At 45.7% G+C, this 19501-nt stretch overlaps 1 protein-coding gene across 1 annotated transcript in view; it reads right to left on the bottom strand.

Moving 5' to 3' along the window:
- The window catches only part of TNN (tenascin N), a 71804-nt gene that overhangs the window by 16445 nt on the left and 35858 nt on the right, over positions 1 to 19501 (bottom strand). Inside the window, exons 8-16 of the mRNA XM_065936923.1 lie at positions 18799 to 19065; positions 17873 to 18139; positions 14569 to 14832; positions 12607 to 12870; positions 10914 to 11177; positions 6527 to 6790; positions 3732 to 3862; positions 2599 to 2731; positions 1577 to 1728 (exon numbers count right to left, since the gene is read on the bottom strand). Of these exons, the coding sequence (XP_065792995.1) occupies positions 1577 to 1728; positions 2599 to 2731; positions 3732 to 3862; positions 6527 to 6790; positions 10914 to 11177; positions 12607 to 12870; positions 14569 to 14832; positions 17873 to 18139; positions 18799 to 19065 (2006 nt within the window). The remainder of the gene's footprint in view (positions 1 to 1576; positions 1729 to 2598; positions 2732 to 3731; positions 3863 to 6526; positions 6791 to 10913; positions 11178 to 12606; positions 12871 to 14568; positions 14833 to 17872; positions 18140 to 18798; positions 19066 to 19501) is intronic.

The following is a 19501-nucleotide window of genomic DNA, read 5'->3' as shown; positions in this document are numbered from 1 at the left end:
ATATCTCTTTGTCTGTGTGAGGCTGGCTTTCAAAACGGCCACACCAACAGGGACTTCCCTAGAGGTCCGTTGGTCAAGATACTGCACTTCCAAAGCAAGAAGCCATAGGTTCCATCCCTTATTGGGGAACTAAGATCCCATATGCCATGCAGCATGCCACCATCCACCCCCGAAAACAAACAAACAACAAAAAGAACCACACTGGACAGTACAGACGTCCTGCCAGTCGGCAGCTACAGGGACAGAGGCAGGGACCTGGCTCCAAGCCTAAAGGGACAGAAGCACAGACGTACAATGGTGCTGACGAGAAGCCGCAGGTGCAGCCCAAGAGTCTGGTCAGGTGATGGCCTCCCATGTGACACTCGGTCCCATTACTTTTACAAATCAATCAGGAGTATCCCCCATCTGATCCATTTCTGCCTTTCAGCCATCAGATGCAGCTGTGTGGATAATAACTTTTCCTTTTCGCTGCTTATCAGATGGCATCATTTCATCTGTGGCTGCTCGAGTGTCTTTGGTTCCTCAGGCCCCTAAGCGAATGTGTAAATGAACGCAGTCTGAGCTCTATGAGATCATGCTTTCTCCTTCCCACAGCAAGTGGTGGAAGCACAGCGGGTAAGGCTGCAGGCTGGTTTGGAGCAGTGAGAGCCTCTCGCTGTTCAGGTACAGGGAAAAGAGGGTAAGGAGAGGTGGGAAGATCAGATTGAAAGTCTCAAAAGCAGCTCATCATATAATTGGATCTGCAGATGCAATCAAAGAAGGAACCATGCGGTTTAATGGCCCGCAGAGAATAAAACCTCCACACAGATGTGAGATGATCAGAATATTGCAAGTTTCCCTCTTTCAGGGTTTAGCCTTTCGTATCAAAGTTCCAAAAGCCCTGCTTCTGTACTGTGGAGCCAGGATGCAGAGCTTGGACAACAGGCTCCAAAATTCAGAGAACTGAGCCCCCAAAGAGGCCATGTGTTTCCATCTTGGATGACCTGAGATGACCCACTGGGAAAACCAAGGACCCAGGAGACTGCAGTCCGAGAATCTGGTCCCAACTTTGTTACTAACTAATGTGACCAACTCAGTAGACATGAGTTTGAGCAAACTCCAGAGGATGGTGAAGGACAGGGAAGCCTGGCATGCTGCAATCCATGGGGTCACAAAGAGTTGGACATGACTGATCAACTGAACAACATGTGACTTGGTCAGGGCGCTTCTCCTTCTGGGCGTCAATCTACCCATTTATAAAGTATGAGCAATAATCTCTCTCATTCTATAGCTTATATGTGAAGGTCATGTTTATGAGTGTGCTTTGCAGAGAGGAAAAGTGTAGGCAACTCATGTAAAGAGGCCATTAGTACTAGTAGATGGTGATAAACCCACAAGCCTTCCCAAACATCAGCCTGAATTTAACCAAGCCTGCTCTATCCCAGGAATCAAGTACCTCGGGCCCTGTTCTTACAGTGGGGCGGGATCTCTCTGAAACAGCTGCAAGGCACCAAAGCATCTCTCTCCCATGGAGGAAGAAGAAATAGAGTTCTCTGGGCTGAGAAACAAGAACAGCCCAGGGCTCTGTGTGACTCACAATCCAGCCGCCTCCGTCTGTGTCCATGTCACAGTACACCTGCAGGGGCCGGCTGGCATCCCCATGCAAGTAGATGGTGTAGAGGCCACTGGCGACGTTACTGTTCTGCTGAACTTGACTGCAGTCCGAAGGGTGTGGAAAACGGGCACCAACTGGGAACCAAGCAGAAGGACAGCACTGTCAGGAGAAAGGCAAGGGAGGAGGGGAGTGGGGCTAGTCCCCTATTTTAAGGTCAGTTTCCCTGGTGGCTCAGAGGTTAAAGCGCCTGCCTGCAATGTGGGAGACCTGAGTTCGATCCCTGGGTCAGGAAGATCCCCTGGAGAAGGAAATGGCAACCCACTCCAGTATTCTTGCCTGGAGAATCTCATGGACAGAGGAGCCTGGTGGGCTACAGTCCATAGGGACGCAAAGAGTCAGACACGACTGAGCGACTTCACTTTCACTTTGTTTAGAAATTATTTTGGAACCTCCTACTACTTTGCATCTTCCAACTCTTCACTCACATCTTATTTTTCTCACTCACCCTGCTTGCTCACATCAAACCCCCCAAATGTACGAGTGTGTGCTAAATTGCTTCAGTGTCCAACTCTTTGCGACCCTATGCTCCGCAAGCTGCCAGGCTCCTCTGTCTGTGAGATTCCCCAGGCAAGAATACTGGAGTGGGTTGGCCATGCCCTCCTCCAGGAGATCTGTCCAACCCAGGGATTGAACCCACATCTCTTACATCTCCTGCATTGGCATTTACCACTGGTGCCACCAGATAAGGTCAAGTTCATATCACTTTCTCCTCTGACCAAACCCCCCTCTTCCCCTCCACCAGACAATACTCCACTTCACTCCCTTCCTTCATCTCTTTACCATGGAATGGATCTCTTCTGAATTCATAACCCCATTTCCATTTCCCCTTGTCTAGAGAAATCCAGAGCCCTGTCGCCACTCGCTTTTCCTTGGACGCATTTTCTGGTTTTTCCCATGCTTGTCCTGCATTGCATTCTCGTTCAGAGTGCATGAGCTCACATTACCTGTGGAAAGGTTGGTAGATACACTCCTGCTCCGGCGATCACCCTTAAAGGCAACTAAGGAGATAGGGAGGGTGACACCCTGCTCAAGGCCTTGCAACTCAAACCTCTGGTTCCCTCTTCCAAGCTGCACCTCCTACCAAACAAAGAAGACAGTAGACATTCACTCATCACCCACAGCACCCTCAGTGTCAACAGCACTCCCTGGTGCTAATGACAGAAGCTCCTTGGGAGGGTAGAGTTTTGTCATTTTGAGGGCTCAGTAGTAACCCAGAATGCCAGTAGGTTCCATCTTCTCTTCAGGGCTGTGCCATGGAGATTCAGCACTTCCCAGCACTAGCCGGGAACCACCAGCACCTCAAACTGCCACCGAGGGAGCACCCTCGAGGGAGCACACATGAGGTCTCCTGCCCTCCAGATACAAGCTGGGCAACCAACAACAGCCACTGTTGGCAGCAACAGGCTAGCAACACCAAGCTGAGAAAGTAATGGGCAAAGTGAAGCTGGCCACTGATATCTGAGGCAGGGAGATAGCTGGATTTTCAATAACCTTTCTCCCTATGCTTATAATGGCAGCTTTGCCACTGAGATAATGAATAAATCAAGGTGCCCTTCCTTTTTTTCTTCCTCCCTTTTTTTCTTTTCAAGGAAAGAGAATATCAACTTTCCACTGGGACAAGTCACAGAGATATGCTGGCTTTCTAATTCCAGGTAGGAGGTATAACTCTTGAAATAAGGTTAATCAAATTCATTAAATAAACATTTATCGAACACCAACCATGTGCTAAGTTCCAAGCACTTCAGACACAAGGCGAGGCAAAGCAAACAAAAATCCCCTGTCCTTGTGGAGCTGACATTTATTGGGGAAGTAACACGGGACATATGTGTGGCCAGTGGATACGTGACAGGCAGCTAGGAAGGAGCAGGCACGAAAGTTAGCCCCATAAAATGAGACCACATGTACACTGTTCACAAATGACCAAGTTTAGCTTTCTCCCTTGCATACAGCAAGTGATCAGTAGGGATCAACACATTCATAAGCAGGTTGCCATGGGACCAGCTATTGAGTTGGTTGGCCCCAGTGAGTTGCTGTACATGGAGGCTGGGGCAGAAGAGAAAAGACGAGTGTCCAGTACCTTGACGGTGCCGTCTGGGAACTGGTAGGTCAGAATATAGCCATCGATGTTGGCAGAAGGGGGTGTCCAGGTCAGTACCCCACCAAACTGGGTTACAGCAGAAGGACGAAGGTTTTGGGGAGGGTCAATGTCTGTATATAAAACATCAAGTAGTTATTATTACTAAGGTAATGAGAAGAGGTAATTTTTGAGATTTCTGCTTATATTCTCTCCCTACACATTCCCATTTTCTTCTTCCTATCAAGTAAGTAGCAGGCTCCATTCTTCCTTGCCATGAGGTCTTTAGGATCTGTTTTTCTAAAAGTATAAACCCATGGAGGACAAGAGGGTTAAGGGGTGAGTTTCAGAGGGAGTGAACCTGGGCTCCCATTTCCCCAGCAGATCTGCAGAGAGTGGTGGTGGTGGTTTAGTCACTCAGTCATGTCTGACTCTTGTGACCCCATAAACTGTAGCCCGCCAGGCTGCTCTGTCCATGGGATGGGATTCTCCAGGCCAGAATACTGGAATGGGTTGCCATTTCCTTCTCCAGGGGCTCTTCCTGACCCAGGGATCAAGCCCAGGTCTCCTGTGTTGCAGGCAGATTCTTTACTGACAGCCACCAGGGAAACCACAGAGAGTGGTGTGTATGAGCAACCTCGATCAGCAAAGTCCTGGAGATGGCAGGGCTCCCAAAGGGGCAAGGAAGGACTAAGACCCAATGCAGCATATATATATATATATAGATGTGGTAAAAATGGCACTCTGAATTTGGGAGTAGCAGAGGCAAACAGATTTGAAAGGCCCGGGCATACAGAAACCAGGGACACTCAGTAAACACCTGCCCAAAAAGATGACCAAAATACAAGATGGGACCCCATGCCTGGTCTTGGGAAATCACCTGAGACTTCATACACAGCCCTGAGGAAGAAGCATGACTCTAAATTTACTGAGATTTCCAACTAACAAACAGAATGGGAACTTACAATAGAAATTAAGTTGGTACAGAAATATAAAGTTCTGTGTCTTAGGTAACTAAGTGTACAGCCTTAGATGCATACCCTGTACAAAATGGGGAAGCAGGGCAGATGTTTGTACAAAAGAGGAGAGAAAGGGAGACAGGGTAATAGAGATGGAGGAAAAGCAGAGATGTCTTCTCATTCCCACACACTTCTTCACTCAAACACCAGAGGGAAAGCGTGGGTGCGTGTATGCACTGCAGACCAGGAAGACTACATCTCAGCAAAAATTCTAGTCAACACCACAGTAATTGGTCAGACAGCTCACTTTTTTTAAAGCAAACAAAATATGAATGGAAATTTCCATTTTGAAAAATCATCATAGAGGGTGACTTTAATTTAGAAGTTTCCAAAAAAGATGTCTCTAGGCTATTTTCTACCCAGTAGCATTTCAGCAGAGAACTGAAATGCAGTATTTTAATAGAAATCAGGCAGCTGTTGTTTCGAATTAGGATGTTTTGACAAATTTTGAGTTTCTGTAATATCAGTGTGGTGTGGCTTTCTAAAGCATAACATCTGGTCTGGATTTTATTCCATCCATCACACAGAAAAACTGAATTTCCTAGTTTCAGAATCAAAGGAAAACCTTAACTATGTAAATATCTTGAGCTGGCTTCTGCCACCCCTTTGACTGCCCACCCATCCCCAAGTTATGAACCTGAGATGTTTGTCTTAGTTATTTCTACATTTCTACGAAGTAGAAAGATGAAATATTTTTGCCTTTAAAAATGGGGAGGGGGCTTCTCTGGTGATTCGGTGGTTAAGACTCTGAGCTTCCACTACAGGGGGTACAGGTTTGATCACTGGTCAGGGAACTAAGATCTCACACACTGCACAGCGCAGCCAAAAAAAAGATTTTTTTAATGGGGAATGTGAAACAAAGAGAAGATAAAGAAGAAAGAGAGAGAGAGAGGAATGGAGGAAAGAGGGAGAGGGAGGGAGACTGGGGGTGGGGGGGAGATGGGGGATGGAGGAAGGGAGGGAGGGGAAGAAGGAAGGAGGAAGATGCTGACTACCCCAAGACAGAAGTCCTGGGTATCAGGGAGCCTTGGGTGTGGAAAAGAATTTTTCTTTCTACACACCTTTGTTTAGTTTGAAAATTTTCACTATAAGCATGTATTACTTTTTTATTAAAAACGTCCGTTAACTGTAACTGATAAAAATAATGAATACATTCAAGGCACCTCTCATTTCAGTGGCCACACATGGTAATACTGTGGCCACACAGGGGATGGCCAGGCTCTGCCCAGACTGTCTAAAAAGACCCGAGGACGTCAGGGTGGGCTGCGTGATCCTACCAGGTCCCTGTGAGGCCTCATCTCCACAATGCTCAGTGAGACCAGGGGTCTCATCACACACATAAAATACAGGCAGTCCAGGCCCCTTTACTGGCCAACTACAGAGGGACAGTGGGAGAAGGAAGATGCTCCACCACTGCCCCCGATGTGGAGATGGAAGCAGAAAAGGCTCCTCGCCTCCCTCTTCCCCAAACTGGAGCTGAGGCCCAGCCAGGTTCTCAGGTCAGGACGGACAGCCTGGGAGCTGGGCTGGGTGAAGGGGGTGTGAGGGAGGCTCCCTTCCAGACAGCCACCTGGAAGAGTCACACAGTCTTCCTTCACACCACTTCCTTCCTAAACTGTCTGTCACCGTATTACCTCAGAAAGCTGAAAAGGGAAGCACTCTGAAGAGTGCCCTCAGGGGCAGCACTGTGTTCCCTGCCCCTCTCCTCAGACTAGAAGTGGAGGAAGGCTATCTCCTGTTAGGTGTGAAGGGCTCCATGTCCCCCACCCCTCACAGTACCTGTCAGGGCCTTGGTGTCGGCCTTCCTGCTCTCCCGGTCCCCCTTCTCAGCCCACACGTGGACCGTGTACTCCACGCCTGGCCTCAGGCCCGTCAGGACGGTGCTGCTCTGCTCCTTCCCCACCGGAACCTCGATGGCGTCTCCGTCAGCAGACGTGTAGCGCACCAGGTACCTGTCGATGACGGCCTGCACCGGGTCCCAGGAGACGGTGGCCGTGTTCTCTGTCACCTGCTCGGTCACCAGGTTTTTGGGGCTGTCAATTTCTTTTTAAAAAGGAAATGCTGAACTTTAGGGCCAAAGGAGCACATCACCATTCATGATACTTTTATTAACAATACAATTCCATTGAAAACATTTTTCCAGGGGAAACAAACCACTGGGAAAATGTTATATTAAAGCTGAAAGGAATTTGATCTTCTCCAAGTGCATCGACATGGAAACTTTTTGTTCTTCTAGTTCTCATAAAAATAAAAATAAAAATCTCCTGAGCAACAAGACAAGTGACCCCAATGGCAGGTGAAGGGACCTCTTTTGCTATTTGCATGGTATATAGCTATTTTGTTTCACAGAATTTTAGAGCTGAGAAGTTACACCTTTCAAACTTCTTCCCTTTCATAAAAGGAGAGGAGAAGGGAGATCTAGAGAAATGAAAAGACTTGGCCAAGATCCTGCTGTTTTCTTGCATTAAAACTTGGACTCTGGGGACTCCCCTGGTGGTAGAATCTGTATTGCCAATTCAGTGGGCATGGGTTCGATCCCTGGTCGGGGAGCTGGGATCCCACATGCTGTGTGGCATGGCCTAAAGATAAACGAACAAAGAAACAAACGAACAAAAAACTACACAAAAAACCTAGACCCTCTTCCTCCTGAATTGTGAGCCCTTTCACCTTCTCAAGGACTTTGCTCCCTTTCATCTGCCCTTTCTCACCTGTACCTTCAGTCTCTCCCCGCCTCCCGTCATTCCCAAACAAGCTCTAGGCTCTCCCATCCCTCTGCTCCCCTTAACTGACAGACTTCTCAGGAGAACCCGCTTGTATATCCCACCTCCTGTTCACTCCTCAGCTCAGTGAAGTTTCACGTTTCTACAGCACATCACTATAACTGCTGGTCTAGGTCACTAACAACCTCATCTTGCCAAATTCAACAGACACCTGTCATCCTCACCTTGCTCGACCTTTGAGCGGCATTTGGTAGAGCTGAGCCACTGCCCCTGTCTCAAGACACTCTCAGTCCTTGGCTTTCATGACTATACACTCCACTGGGTTTCTCTTAACTGCCTCCTCCTCTTTGATTTCCGTCAGCAACCTGAAAACGTAGGGGAACCTGAGGGGCCCTTCTTCCTCTCTGTCTACAGGTGATCTCAGCCATGTCCGCAGCTTTATTAACATTCTAATCATTTACTTGGGGCTGTGTCAGGTCTTAGTCACAGCACGTGGGATCTTCGTTGAAGCACGCAGGATCTTTTGTTGTGGCATGTGGGCTTTCTAGTTGAGGCACTCAGTAGCTGCCCCCTAGCATGTGAAATCTCAATTCCCTGACTGGGGATCAAACCTGCATCCCCTGCATTGGAAGGTGGATTCTCAACCCTGGACCACCAGGGAAGTCCCTCCACAGCTTTAAACACCAGCCAGATGCTCACAGATCCCCAGTGCCTATCAATTCTGAGCCCCTGTGTTTCTAGCAATCCTGAGTCCCTGACTTCTATCTACAAAAGCATATCTACCACAGCACCTAGCATGTATTAAACACTCAATAAATACTTGTGGAATCAATAAATAAGTCTCTTAGTTAAGCAAGAAATCCCATGAGTACCTCAAGTGTAAGCATTTAAAAGTCTTAATGTTCCTCCTCAGATCTGTTTATCGCACAGAAGATCCTTCAAGTAAGAAACAGATGTCATACTTGGTTCCTCACTTTCTTCCTGCTCCGCATCTCATCCATCAACAAAAAATGTCACTGATGCCTCCAAAATATGTGCCCTGATGTCCTCTTTTCTCATCCCTATTGCCATCATACTTGTCCTTCTCTCCCTACCAACTTGACTAATCTTCCCCCTTCTACTCCTGTCATCTCTCCCATTTATTCTCCTGACTGTGGCCTGAATAACCTTTTAAAAATGAATATTGCCTCATACCATTCTTCTCCTGATAGAATAGCATGCCCCTTCTTTGAGGTACTGTGTGTTCCTGTATGACCTGACCTTTCCCCCTGCCCCCATCATCTCATGCCACTTTTTCTCCCCACCTCTATGCTCCAGCAACACCAGCTTCCTTTCAAGTTCTTCAACCATCTCATGCTATTCCAAATCAGGGCCACACACTTGTTCTTCCCTCTGCCCAAGATGGCTAGTTTTCCCCAACCCCCCTTCTGCCCTTCCTCTACAAACATGTTGCCCAAGAGATCTGTCTGCAATGATGGGAATAGTCTAGAATCTATACGTTAGTCACATGTGGCTACTGACCATTGGAAATGTGGATAGTGCAACTGAGTAAATCATTTTTAAATTCAGTTCAGTTCAGTTCAATTGCTCAGTTGTGTCCAACTCTTTGCGACCCCATGGACTGCAGTACACCATGCTTCCCTGTCAATCACCAACTCCCGGAGCCTGCTCAAACTCATGTCCATTCAGTCAGTGATGCCATCCAACCATCTCATCCTCTATCGTCTTCTTCTCCTCCCGCCTTCAATCTTTCCCAGCATCAGGGTCTTTTCCAATGAGTCAATTCTTCGCATCAGGTGGCCAAAGTATTGAAGTTTCAGCTTCAACATCAGTCCTTCCAATGAATATTTAGGACTGACTTCCTTTAGGATTGATTGGTTTGATCTCTTCGCAGTCCAAGGGACTCTCAAGAGTCTTCTCCAACACCACAGTTCAAAAACATCAATTCTTCAGTGCTCAGCTTTCTTTATGATCCAACTCTCATATCCATACATGACTACTGGAAAAACCATAGCTTTGACTAGAGGGACCTTTGTCAGCGAAATAACGTCTCTGCTTTTTAATATGCTGTCTAGGTTGGTCATAGCTTTTCTTTCAAGGAGAAAGTAATTTTTAAATTACTGTGAGTTAATTAAAATTTAAATAGCCACATGTTGCTAGTGGCCACTGTACTGGATGGGACAGTATAACAGAACTGTAAGCTGGACACATGGCCATCAAGCTAAAGACTCCATTTCCCAGCTCCCCTTGTGGTGAGGGACACTGTATCTTCGGTCTAGCCGGGGGAATGTGAGGAGTGACATGTGCAGTGCAGGTATCTCTTCCCTTTCCCATGCCCCTTTCCACTGGCTGGAGTGAGGATGGGTAATGACCATGTATTGGATTGGCCAAGAAGTACCTTTGGGTTTTTCTGGGAAAACTCCCTAGGAATGGCTGAGCAACAATATGGAAGGAGCCTGGGTCTCCTGAACCATGCATGGAGCTATCTTATCAGCCTTGGCCCCTTATGCTCTGACCATTCCACAAGAGAGAAATCAACTTCCTTCTTGTTTAAGCCACTGTTACTTGGATGTTTCTATCAATGTGAATCTTTTTTAAAATTTTTTAATTGGAGGATAATTACTTCACAATGTTGCATTGGTTTCTGTAGGACATCAACATGAATCAGCCATAGGTATACATATGTTCCCTCCCTCTTGAACCTCCCTTCCTCTGCCCATCCCCTCCCACCCCTCTAGGTTGCCACAGAGTACCAGGTTGAGCTTCCTGTGTTATCTACCAGTCCCCCATTTCATCCCTGCGCTGTTATTCTCTACACCTATACCATGTTCATCCCCTCATAAAACTTATAATTTATAGTTATAAATGCATTTGCTTGTTGACTATCTGTCTTTCCCACTGGACTTCAAGACAGTAGGGATCATATATATTTTGTTCACTGCTATATCCCAGGCCTGGCACTTAGAAAATGTTCATTAAAATTTAGCTGCATGTTGAAATGAGCACTGAACTTCAACTGCCAAAAGTTCCTTCAATCTAAACACCACCTATTAAGTAAAAAATAAAATCAAATAGCTTGCTACAAAACAGTACTTTAATGCAGTGGTTTTAAGAATTTTATATTGGCTCTAACTTATTCCCTATAATTTCCTATAGCTGAGAAGCATCATCATTAAAAACACAGGCTTTGGAATATAGTTTAAGACATTCATGGGATTGCTCAGTACTGAGCCCATTATTATGCTTTGTTCTTTCTTTAAGTGAATGGAGTTTGTTGTTCTTTTTTGCTTCTTTTCTATTCTTTTTTTTTTTTTTACTGTAAACTCCTAAAATAATCCACAGTCCCTGAGGACATGGGCCACAAAATCAGCAGTGCCCTAATTCAGCAGCAGTAGATCGGCCCACAGTGAAAAACCCTAGTTTGCTTTTCTTGTCCCTCCTGTTACCTGTAGGGGCCTTGGTGTCGGCCTTCCTGCTCTCCCGGTCCCCCTTCTGGGCCCACACGTGGACTGTGTACTCCACACCTGGCCTCAGGCCCGTCAGGACGGTGCTGCTCTGCTCCTTCCCCACCGGAACCTCGATGGTGTCTCCGTCAGCAGAGGTGTAGCGCACCAGGTACCTGTCGATGACGGCCTGCACCGGGTCCCAGGAGATGGTGGCCGTGTTCTCTGTCACCTGCTTGGTTACCAGGTTTTTGGGGCTGTCAATGTCTGAAAAGAAAATAACAATCAAAATGCATTATTAATAGGCCACAGAGTGCAGAAAATCACAGCCACCTTGCTTGGGGTGACACCCTTTCATGTTTTGTGGGGTTTCCATCTTGCATGCTCTAACTGCATCATGGATATACGTCCTCTCTCCCCATAAAGACTTTGACTCCTCAAGGAGAAAGCACAGTAGACTGAAACCTGAGCGTCTATACTACTACCTCTACCAAGAGTTTAGCAAGACAAATTTCTTTATTCATTCAATAAGCATATGTCAAATGCCTACTATATACAAGGCTTGGAACTAGACAGTTTGCAGGGTTCAGTTGAAGAAGACATGGTCTCTGCTCATAAGCAGCTAAAAATTTTGTTTCTAGCATCATGTCAACAAAGACCTCTTAGTTCATATAAGATGATTCTACCAGCTCGATGCAAACATAAGCCCCCAGAGGAAGTGGGCTATATTCTACTCCCCGTGGGGTTCCCACTGCCTAAAGGGAACAGGGCCCATGGAAAATGCTCAATATATGTTGTTAAATGAATCGGCAAAATTAAAATCCAGTTTTAATATGCTTTAGCACATCATAGATTCACTTGTAATGCTGATTTGCTGGCTAAATCACAGTACAGAAATATAATCATACATGTCTTTCACAAAAAGGTGAGAATATAACCTAGACGTTATACCTGAAAATAACACAATATTGTAAATCAACTATAGAAAGTCCGGATATAAACCCATGCACATGTGTGCATGTGCTAAGTCACTTCAGCCATGTCTGACTCTGTGACCCCATGGACTGTAGCCCACGAGGCTCCTCTGTCCATGGGATCCTGCAGGCAAGAATACTGGAGTGGGTTGCCTTGCCATTCTCCAGGGAGTCTTCCCGACCCAAGGGTCGAACCTGTGGTTCCTGCATTGCAGGTGGGTTCTTTACCACTGAGCCAACAGGGAAGCCAGAACATAACATAGAAATTATCCTTATCCTCAAATGAGTCATTATAGTAAAGTAAACCACATACAACTATTCACTTTGGTAGATGTAAAGTCTACTTTTTGAAGTTGAGTTTTGAACACATAACAGTTAATATTCATGGCATTTGATTTTCATTTTCTGTTTCCAATCACGAATTCAACAGGAGAGCCTCAATACTGAACAGAAGACTCACACACTCAGAAGAAGCACTGGCAGGATCTGACCATCAGTCATGGCAGACTTGTAGCTTGGAGGCTGCCAAGTGGCCCTGACTTGTAAAGAAACCAGTTAAAGGGAAATGAGAGATGGAATATGCAGTACATTATGATGGAACACCATCCTGCTCTTCCATAAATCATCAGCTCTGCCAGTTTTCAGTTCAGGAAACCAAAACGAGATGAGGCATAGCCTTAGCATGACAGGCCTTACATTCCCGAAGAACAGTGCGCTGTTACCTGTAGGAGCCTTGGTGTCGGCCTTCCTGCTCTCCCGGTCCCCCTTCTGGGCCCACACGTGGACCGTGTACTCCACGCCTGGCCTCAGGCCCGTCAGGACGGTGCTGCTCTGCTCCTTCCCCACCGGAAGCTCCCTGGTATCTCCATCAGCAGACGTGTAGCGCACCAGGTACCTGTCGATGACGGCCTGCACAGGGTCCCAGGAGACAGTGGCCGTATTCTCTGTCACCTGCTCGGTCACCAGGTTTTTGGGGCTGTCAATGTCTAAAAGGTAAAGTACACTATTAGCAAGCACCAGAGAGTGAGACCATGTTCCTTGGGGTGAGGCAGTCTCCATTGTTATGGTTTTCCTGTCTCCCATGTGGATTTTAAGTTGTTTCATGGACATAGGTCTTCTCATCACTCTTGGATCCTCAAGGAGGCGGCACAGGATAGCAGAATGGGCACTGGATCCAGAGTCAGAAGAGCTCCATTCCAATCCCAGCCCGAGAGGCAGAGCAGAGGACCATGAGGAGCGGCCATGGGCTGGAGCCAGCAGCGGCTCTAGGTCAAGCTCAGTCATCAGCCAGCAGCGGCCCTGCACAACTCTGCCACCCCTGGTTGGGCCTCCATCCCTCATTTGTAAAATGTGGGCCTTGCCAAATAGATTTTAAGGTACCATAATATTCCATGAATCATCAGCTAACTTTGTGACTTGTCAAAATCATTTATGTCTCTGTATTTGAGGTTTCTCAACTGTAAAATGGGGATATTGATTCCTGCTCTACCCATCTCAATGAATTCCTCTGAGTACCAATGAAATGAAGACTATAATTCTCATTCATTGCTGGTAGGAATGTAAAATAATGCCACTGCTCTGGAAACAGTTTGGCAGCTCCTCAAACAGTTAAACATAGAGTTACCATATGACCCAGGAATTCCACTCCCAGGTATATAGCCAAATGAATTGACAACACATGCCCACACAAAAATTCATTCATAAATGCTCACAGCATCATTATTCACCATAGCCCCAAAGTGGAAACAACCCAAATGCTCATCAGCTGACTAATGGATAAACAAAATGAATTAGATCCATATAATGAAATGTTATTTGGCAATAAAATGTAAGGACAAAAGCTATAACATGGATGAACCTTGAGAAAATATTATGCTTAGTGAATGAAGTCAGCCAGAAAAGGCCACATATTCTATGAATCTACAGAATAAGGAAATCTCTACAGACAGAAAGTATGTAGTTTCCTAAAGCTAGAGGAAGCAGTGCTGGGGAATAAGTGCTAATGTCTGGGGTTTGTTTCAGGAGTGATGAAAATTTTCTGAATTAGACAGTGGTGATGGCTGCACAATTCTGCATATACTAAAAACCACTGAATCACACACACTATAAAAAGGTGAATTTTATAGTATATAAATTATAACTCAATAAGTCTGTACTTAAAAAATGAGAAACAGAGATGTGAGAGAGCTTTAAAAATTATGAACCATTACTGTTTAAAAGTGCAACCTTAAGATCCTCAGAATGGAGTACACAGCAATCAAAAAAGAATTGATCCACTAAGAAAGCAATAAGACTTCCTTGTCCTGAAGATATTGCAGCACAAGTCATTTTCCTAAAGTACTTACCTCACAGATCCTAACATGTGGCTTATTTCTTTCCTTTCAAGAAGGAATATTTAATGATTGATCACAAAGTAAATACACAGTTGGAGGGACAGTAGATGGATAAAACCAATCACCATTTATCTTTGCGAGATCAAAGTATGAGGCCAAATGTGAGCCCTTTATTTTGATGTAATGTGTAAAAAGGAAGTGAGGGATGGTGTGTGGTTTGGCAGAAGTCTACTCTCCTGCTCTTCCAGAAAACATCAATTCTGCCACTGTCAGTTTAGGGATACAAAACTTGACCAGCCATTGACTTTAGCATCTCAGGGCTTACATTTCTAAAGAGCAATGCTCCCTTACCTGTCGGGGCCTTGGTGTCTGCCTTCCTGCTCTCCCGGTCCCCCTTCTGGGCCCACACGTGGACCGTGTACTCCACGCCTGGCCTCAGGCCCGTCAGGACGGTGCTGCTCTGCTCCTTCCCCACCGGAACCTCGATGGCGTCTCCGTCAGCAGACGTGTAGCGCACCAGGTACCTGTCAATGACGGCCTGCACCGGGTCCCAGGAGACCGTGGCCGTGTTCTCTGTCACCTGCTCGGTCACCAGGTTTTTGGGGCTGTCAATGTCTGAAAGGAAGATGCTGATCAATAAACACCATTCACAGAGTGAGATCTTGGGGCCATGTTGCTTGGGGCGGGATAGTTTCCCATTCTCATAATTTTCCTATCTTATAACAGTTTTCAGTTGTTTCACAGACAGATCTCTTTATACATCCAGACTTGAGGATTTTCAAGGAGGAAGCACAGAACAGCAGAATGAGCAGTAGACCCAATCAGGAGAGCTGTGACCCTGGACAACCCAGCTGTCTCTGGCTGGGCCTCAGTTTCTTGATCTGTAAATCTTGCCTTCAGGTTGGATGGACTCAGGTTCTTTTGAGCCCTACTGGTCCATGCATGCATCTAATCTCATAAATTATTAACTTGCTTTGTGACCCTTGGCAAGTCACTTCACTTCTCTGCATCTGTAACATGGGGGTGTTCAATAGTTATTGTATATCTCTCCAGGGTAGCTCTGAAAACCAAGACCAACAAATGTCGTGTAGAAAGGGGCCTTGAATATATTATGGTTATCAGTGTTTACAGGAAAAAAAAGGCACAGGGAGATAACATGAGTACATGTTCTGTAGAGCTGGGTATCATAGGACCTAATAACATGCCCTTTATAGCAGTTTCTGGCACAGAGTGCATGTCCAGTGACCACAAGCTATTTTAAATGATAGTAGTTTGTTGATATTTTATGAATGTACAAGATTATATTCCTCCATACTACACATAGATAATGTATTCAAAAATGTATTCACCAAGAGAACAACACCACTTCTCTGTTCCAAATACAGGCATACCTAGTTTTATTGTGCTTCTCTTTATTGTGCATCATAGATATTACACTTTTCACAAATCAAAAGTCTGTGGCAATCCTGCACACAGCAAGTTTATTGGCACCATTTTGCATTTGCCAACAGCATTTGCTCACTCTATGTCTCTGTGCCACATTTTGGTAATTCTCATAATATTTCAAACTTTTTCATTCTTATTATACTGGTTTTGGTGATCTGTGATGAGTGATCTTCAATGGCACTACAATTTGCTGAAGGCTCACATATGATGAGCATTTTTAGCAAAAAAGTATTTTTAATTAAAGTATATACATTTTTGAGACTATTGTACATTTCACAGACTATAGTGCAGTGTAAATTTAACTTTTATATGCACTTGGAAGCAAAAAATTCATGTGACTTTCTTTATTCTGATGTTCACTTTATTGCAGTAATGTGGAAACAAACACAATATTTTAGAGATATGCCTATAGTTGATTGCAAAAGCCATTACCCTAAGGTCTTATCATAGACTGATAATCATATGTTCAAGTGGGACCATTCTTATCTTGGCTTAGGCTTGACCCCAAGAAAATCAGTATCTACATTCCAACCTGAGGGCCCAAAGTCAAGGTGGGTGCAACAGTTTTGTGGCCTTTGATTGATCAACCAACTACAGACTATGAATGAGGTTGGAGAGCACAAAGAGGTGGGACTTAGAGAGTGGATTTCTTCGAAAAGAGTTACACGGACAGTCCCACGGGTGAGGGCCAAGTCTCGAGTAAGCAGTTGCAACAGGACCCCTTACCGACCTGCACAGGTATACTCTAGAGCAAAAGTTCTCAACCAGGGGTGATCAGCAATGTCTCGGTTCAGTGTGGGATAGGGAGGCTCCTGGCCCCAAATGGGTGGAGGTCAGCGATGTTGCTAAACATGCTACAGTGCACAAGACAGATCCCTGCAACAAAGAATTATCAACAGTGCCCAGGTTGAGAAAACAAGACCAAAGCATGGGGAACATCATGGGCTGGTATCTGACCTGTGCATAGAATATCTGAGATGTGAAAAAATGGCTGGTTGCCTTGCTGCAAAGAAAGGAGACACTGCAGCATTGGGGAAAAAAACAACAACAACATATATCTGGTTGCGTGGGCAAAGGGTGCATGTGTGTTCCACATGGACCAGATGTGGACCAAGGCAAGGATAGCCCACCCAGGGTTACTATAGAAGCTATCAAAGGGAATCACCCAGAGGCGTGAAGAGACCCCACCAGAAGGGCAGTGGTGGGCACTCCCAGTGGATGAGCAGAGGAAGAGGAGTGGGAGACCAGTAAGAGAGGTACAGGTGCCCACAGATCACTCCAGGGAAAGAGCCGAGGGAAGAGGACAGACGAGCTGTCTCTGAAGAGCCCAAGGAAGTGTTCCATGAAGGAAAAGATGGTTTTAATCCTTGTTTTGCACCATGGCAGACTCAAGTCAGCTGGGACTGTTACTGTCAAGTGAGATCTCTCACCTCTTCTTCTGCTGACCCCTTAACTCCCACACACTAAACATTAATGGGTCAGAAAGTCTAGCTAGCACTCTGGAAGAACAGTGCTTGAAGAACGGAGGAGAAATATAAGAGAAGCCAAGCAAGCCCCTTTCTGTGACAGGCAGTCCGCCCACAAATGGCCCAAGCTGATGGAGAAGAGCAGGTTTAACTTTTAGTAAAGTATGTACAATTACTTGGATGTAGACATCTTAATTACTAAAATGAAACATATTGGGGGCTTAAAGTGATCTAGACATTTGCTTATTTTGAACTAATAAAACACCATCATTTCTGCCAAAAATGCTCATCCAAAGGGCAGAAACAAAAATAAGCACCATGGAAAGGCTTTAAACTGGTGAGGAAGGAAGAAATTTGGCTTGGGTGAACCCATCCCTCAGCATGATCATTATTTATGTTTTCTTTATATTTATTCCTTATGAAGGGGAAGGCTTTGGGTGTGTTAACAACAAACCAATGATAAGGCTTTGTTAACAACAAAGCAGGCTCACAGACAGAGAACAAAGGATCATGAGCAGGAATGTCAATGTTGAAAGCCTAAACTTTGGTCTTTAACCAAGCAGGACAAGCTACACATTCTAAGAGAAGCCACGCCATGGAAGAAAGGCGTACACAATTCCCTATGCGAAGATACCAGCCTGCTCATCCTTAAGCCTCTCTTTCTGTTAAGGTGAGAGAAGGAAAACCAACCTAGACAGACCATGAGCTTAGCAGAGACACAGTGACGATACATGCTCCTTTACCTGTAGGGGCCTTGGTGTCGGCCTTCCTGCTCTCCCGGTTCCCCTTCTGGGCCCACACGTGGACTGTGTACTCCACGCCTGGCCTCAGGCCCGTCAGGACGGTGCTGCTCTGCTCCTTCCCCACCGGAACCTCTCTGGTGTCTTCTCCGTCAGCAGAGGTGTAGCGCACCAGGTACCTGTCGATGACGGCCTGCACCGGGTCCCAGGAGATGGTGGCCGTGTTCTCTGTCACCTGCTCGGTCACCAGGTTTTGGGGGCTGTCAATTTCTTTAAGAAAACATTTGGGAAAGACTAAGCCTTGAAGCAACATAAGAGATACTCATCACCCCATCACAGAGATTTTTTTTATCTCCTAGAGCCCTCTTAGCACAAGACAATGGCTTTCCCATCCCGGATTCCCTGGTGGGAGTCAAGCGAGAAAGTAGCCCCTAGTTCTCCACATCAAAGGACTGCTCATTATAAACCTGACATACTTCCTTAGCTTCCAACTCCCTAAAATGTGGGAGGAACAATGTCTTCTAAGCAACATCATGGCAAATCAAAACAATCCATTAAGTATCTGGCATGATTTCGGGGTATCTAATTTACCATTTTATCAGGGACTACTTCCCAAGCAATCATTCTAGAAGTACTATCATAATCATTGCAATGACCAGATCCTATCAGTATCTTGACTGAGTCTGCTAAAAACACAGCCACTGCACAACTTTCCTTCTGTCTCCTAGTCGGCTGAGTGGCTCCATGAGTAGCTGTCACTGGCAGGAAGGGCAGCACGATGAGATCACCACTAGAACTCACTGTCTTCTTTGAACTTTCAGTCTCTTCTTTGCAAAGTTTCTCAACTCAAGACACACCTTTTGCTACCATGCACACCCAAATCCACACCCTCAAACTTCAATCCACATTGACCATCTTTCTCTTATTACCTGTCGGGGCCTTGGTGTCTGCCTTCCTGCTCTCCCGGTTCCCCTTCTCAGCCCACACGTGGACCGTGTACTCCACGCCTGGCCTCAGGCCCGTCAGGACGGTGCTGCTCTGCTCCTTCCCCACCGGAACCTCTCTGGTGTCTTCTCCATCAGCAGAGGTGTAGCGCACCAGGTACCTGTCGATGTCAGCCTGCACTGGGTCCCAGGAGATGGTGGCCGTGTTCTCTGTCACCTGCTCGGTCACCAGGTTCTGGGGGCTGTCAATTTCTTTAAGAGATGAAAAAGTGTGCCATTTGCCAACTCACTAATTTGTGAAAGGCCAGCATACAAACAACCAAAATGATGACCTCAACAAATTTCAGAGTGTGTTAAATGCCAATAGTTGGGATAACTTAAGGGTTTAATTAAGCAAGTGGTCTGAAATTTCCAAGAAAGAGCCATTTGCATTTAATGAAAAGTAAGGTTTACAGACAAAGCCTATATTGAGTCTCAACTCTATAAACTTTTCTCTACAAGTTGCCTTTGGAGAAAAAGAATTCGTCTTCATATACACATTTCTCCATTACCCTGGATTTATCTTTTAGTTCCTGACTCCTCATACTGCAAAGCAGTTATACTTCAATAAATCTTTGCATCACATCTAATATTTTCTTTTGGAAGAAAAATATCTAATAAGTAGAAGCTGTCAGTTCTTTCCATATAA

The sequence above is a fragment of the Muntiacus reevesi genome, chromosome 5 (assembly GCF_963930625.1).
Source record: "Muntiacus reevesi chromosome 5, mMunRee1.1, whole genome shotgun sequence".
In the NCBI taxonomy this organism is placed as follows: domain Eukaryota; kingdom Metazoa; phylum Chordata; class Mammalia; order Artiodactyla; family Cervidae; genus Muntiacus; species Muntiacus reevesi.
This window is presented reverse-complemented; position numbering and strand designations above follow the sequence as displayed.